This window comes from Geospiza fortis, unplaced genomic scaffold (assembly GCF_000277835.1).
Source record: "Geospiza fortis unplaced genomic scaffold, GeoFor_1.0 scaffold291, whole genome shotgun sequence".
NCBI lineage: Eukaryota > Metazoa > Chordata > Aves > Passeriformes > Thraupidae > Geospiza > Geospiza fortis.
The window spans coordinates 283631-287966 of record NW_005054650.1 but is presented as its reverse complement, the minus strand read 5'-3'; the positions used below and the strand labels follow the sequence as shown (position 1 = coordinate 287966).

Here is a 4336-nt window from a genome sequence, read left to right as displayed (position 1 = left end):
TCCACTGGCACGGGAACAGGGAGAGGAAGGCAGCCAAGCAGCTGGGGGTGATCATGGCGGCCTTCATGTTCTGCTGGATCCCCTACTTCGTGCTGTTCATGGTGATAACGTTCCACGACCACAAACAGCTCTCAGAGCTGCACAGGGTCACCATATGGCTGGGCTACATCAACTCCACCTTGAACCCGTTCCTCTATCCCCTCTGCAACCAGAATTTCAAAAAGACTTTTAAAAAGATCCTTCACATTCATTGATGCTGGTCCGGGGTTTTGGAGCTCAAGTGCAGCTCAGGAGTTTGACCAAAAAAAGTGTTCCGGTTTCAAAGGATGGGATGCCAAAGTGAAAGACTTTGGCAAACTGTAATCTGTAAAAGTGGGAAACGTGCATTTAATAGTTTTAACACGTTTGAAGAGCAACTTCAGATCAAGAATCTGAAAAACTCAAGGTCAGCACATGAACTGTTACACTGTTGTCAACTTTTCACCACTTGAGACCACCACTTCCATCACAGAAATGGAGACACAAATAAACCTCTTCAGTGATTATAAATTATTCAGCTACAGAAAAGGAAGAAATCACATTTCTGTCATTGGCCAAAAACATTTTTCTCTTTCAACTTCCTCCATTAAACACATTGCTTGTGAAGTGAGATTTGCAAGTGGAGGTACTTTGCACAGTCAAAGAACTTGCAATTGCTTAAAAAACTCCACTATTTATTTATAGCTTCCTCCAAAGCACAAACTTTTCATCAAATGTCAAGTTTTAGTGTGTATCCTACTGTATCTCTTTGATATCATGCTTATAATAACTGTACATTAACTTTGCCGGAAAAAAAGTAGATTTTTATGTCCCAAAAGAGTTTTCATGATCAATATCTGACACCATCTGCTCCAGAAGGGTGTGCTGCACTTTCTAGACTTGCAAAATATAGTTGATCATACGTGAAATATGTTTACCTTCTCTACCCTTTGTATTTAATTGTATTTCATAAATCTTGCTGTTGAATATTTCAGCAGAAAAACACAAGAATTTAATATTTGGTATTGGAAAAGAGACCAAGAAGATGTTGAAGCACAACTGAAAGCTGGGCTGGCTTTGATGTTTCAAAGAAAAAAGAAATTCTTCTCATTCCTTTTGTTATGCTGCTGAATTTTCCACATTCTGGACAGTTTCTTAATTGTATTTAAAGAATTCAATATTAAATGAAGCCCTAAGATATCTGCATTTTAATAAATTGGGGAAATGTCCTAAAGGAATAAACTTAAATTCAGGCTATATCAGTATATCATGCAAGGTTCAGAGATTAATTGACTTTGGTTTCAAGTTGCACACAGGAAAGACTGCAATTAGGAAACTTAAATCTAGGAGAAATAAGGCAAAATGCAGAGAGAGAACATAAAACCAACAAAATTCATTGCAGAATTCAGGATTTCACTGCAGGAGGAACACCTGCACAAGTAGTAAAATGCCCCTTTTTGGAGTAGAGAACAGAACCTTTTGAAACACATGCTCTAATCCCTGGCCTTCCACAAACACTTGCTGAGGTTCACAGCCGTTACATTGTTTTTTTCTATTCTGATTTGCAACAGCAATTCTGGCCAAAATGGATGGTAATTTAGATGATCCCTGAGGAAATAAAAGTCAGCCACAGTTATTAGTGCTAAAAAACACATTTACCTAAGGGCTGCTGAGAGTTATCAAGAAATCTGTCCTGTTGATCATGCAAATTGCCTTTCCTGACCTTTTAATGTACTAATACATGACAAAACCCCAGCAAGATCATTGAAAATTGGTCAAAAAATGATGGTGACTGTAACAACAAAAAACCTTTGGTAAAAATAAAGAACATTCAAACAGCTAAATTCAGGAAAATAAAGCTGCCTGAACATTTTTTTTTTTAAATTTCAAGCCATTTTATCCATGATCTTTGTCTAACTGTGTTAACAGCAAAGACAGGGGATTTGTGACAACCAATTTTACAGCTATTATATAACAATAAACAGGGAAATGGGACAGTACCTATTTTAAATAGCAAGTACTTAAGAAAATTTTTGAGTTTATTTCGCTGAGCAGGCAGTTCCAGTGGCTCAGGATGTGAGGGAAGCAGAGGAAAGCAAATCACGGTAAGAAATGGAGAAACCTCCCACCAACGTGGGGCAAGGCTCAAGAGAGTATTTCAGGTGTGGTTTCCTGTAAAATACTTTCAGTGTTTTCCCGTTCACAGCCAAGGTCAGAGGACGCAGAGCTTCAGAGAACACAATGAGAGTCTGGGGATTTCTTGTGAAAAACACGTTCACTCTCCTGTCTGTGAAAAAGCCAATCACTTGTTTCTAAAATTTTAAAAGTTTAATAGTAATAAAAATAGCAATATAATTAGAGTAATAAAAATTTTGGACAATTTGGATTAGGGCAATATGAAACAACAGAAACAAAGAGTTACAGACAATCCGGGTACCTCTTTCTGGGCAAAATAAGCTGGGAAAAGGACCCACGTGAACAGAAGATTAACCCTTAAAAACAATAGCCTGCTGCATATTCATACATCTCATACATGATGCATAAATTCCATTCAAACACAGGATTCTGTCTGGTCATCGCCAACTTCTCCCTCTTAATCCTAACTGGCATCTTCAGTGCTGAGCAAGGCAGGAAGAAGTGAGTTTCTTCTGATAATGGGGCAATAAATTCTTTTTCTCTGAAAGATTTCAGTCCTGAAAGATTTCAGTCCTTTCTCTGAAAGATAGCAGTCCTGTGGCTGCTATCTCAATGGGAGTACCTCATTCCTCTCTTTGAAAAAAGTATCTTGCATAGCATAGTTTCTATTTTAACATTATGTTATAACCTAAAACTATATTTAACACACTACTAAAAAAATTAATACAGCATTACTTTCTAACATAACATATGTAATATTCATTTTAATATTTGCAAAAAGCCAATCATAAAATATGCGAAAATTTTCAAAGTTTAATAAAGGACAATAGGAGCATGGGACAAAGGTTATTATGGCTGGGTGCATCTCGGTACCCAGCCAGGAGCACACCTGCTATTTTGGAAACACCCTTTATTTACCATTCCTATTGCATCAGCCTGTTACATATTCACAAACAATTATTTGTAAACTTTTCACCATAGTAAACTTTCCCCCAAACTAATGTTCCAAGACCTGTTTAGCATGGCTCCTCCTCAGTTCCACGTTTTTAGAGCATGCACATTCCTTGGCTGTGGTTTTGGTCCATTCTTATCGCCTCCAGGGTAGGAATGTGCCCCTTGTTGATGGAGTGACCAAAGCATCCTTTGTCTCTTCAAAAAGGAAAAAAGCTCAGGGGTTTCTTTCCTCAATTAGTGAAAAAGACACCGCATAGAACCTGGGGCACTTCGCCTCAACTTAAGGATAGCAAATTGGACAGGAACCAAAAAGTCCCAAGAGCAATTTCTTAGAAAAAGAAGGGAACAAATAAACTAACGGCTTTTGTGAGGTGTTTTACCAGGAACCTCTTGCACCTGGCTTGGGTTTTTCGCTGTAAAAAGCTTTGTTATTTTGCCTTTTATTAAAACTTTTTGTTTCCAACACTGCCACAGAAGCCATCCTGCTGATTTTATGCCTTCTAAGGCAGCTGAGCTACCTTGGGTATGGAATAGAGCTCCAAGAGCTTATGAGACCTGGCTTGCGGAGACTCCTATTTCACTCCAGTTACAGGCTTTGGTCCACAACTCTCCATATTTTTGGTCCTAAATATGGTCCATATTTTCTTCAGAGGCTGCTGACAGTCGGCAGATCTGCACAGGTGTTCATTGGATGTTATCCCATCCAAGCAGGTTTTTTTAATTATATCAGCTATTTCACTGAGCTTATTTAACAACAGAAATAAAAACTGTATCTTTATAACAAAGTTACTTTAACACCACACACACAAAATCCATTTTAACACTTGCGAAAAGCCAGTATTATACTATGTATCTATGACAGAGGTGCGCTGGTTTACAGCGCGGACTGCTCTCGGAGCGCTCCGCGGGTCGGCAGGGACACCTGGCGGGGCAGCAGCGAGCCCGGGGTGCCGCGGCCAGCCGGGAATTCCACCGCGCCCTCCCGCACCGACCGGCAGCAAACGCCGCACACAGGAGGGGAAACAGCAGCGCGGGCGCACGTGTGGGCGTTTCCCCACCATCTAAAATGGAATTGAATTAAATTATTAAATTTTCTGAGGGCTCTGCTGCGTGCCGGGGAAGTAGGAGCAGCACAGGGTAGCGGACACACGGACGGCAGCGGACACACGGACGGCTCCGAGCGCTGCGGGACGCGGGCCCGCTGGCTGGCCTGAGGCGGGGGATGCTA

General features: G+C 40.5%; 2 protein-coding genes across 2 annotated transcripts in view; both read left to right on the top strand.

Moving 5' to 3' along the window:
• HRH1 (histamine receptor H1) overlaps window positions 1-1849 on the top strand; it is a 3072-nt gene extending 1223 nt beyond the window's left edge. Inside the window, exon 2 of the mRNA XM_031064905.1 lies at window positions 1-1849. Within this exon, the coding sequence (XP_030920765.1) occupies window positions 1-254 (254 nt within the window). The 3' untranslated portion in view covers window positions 255-1849.
• Window positions 1850-3207: 1358 nt separating this feature from the next.
• The window catches only part of ATG7 (autophagy related 7), a 95755-nt gene continuing 94626 nt past the window's right edge, over window positions 3208-4336 (top strand). Inside the window, exons 1-2 of the mRNA XM_031064906.1 lie at window positions 3208-3255; window positions 3971-4148. Of these exons, the coding sequence (XP_030920766.1) occupies window positions 3208-3255; window positions 3971-4148 (226 nt within the window). The remainder of the gene's footprint in view (window positions 3256-3970; window positions 4149-4336) is intronic.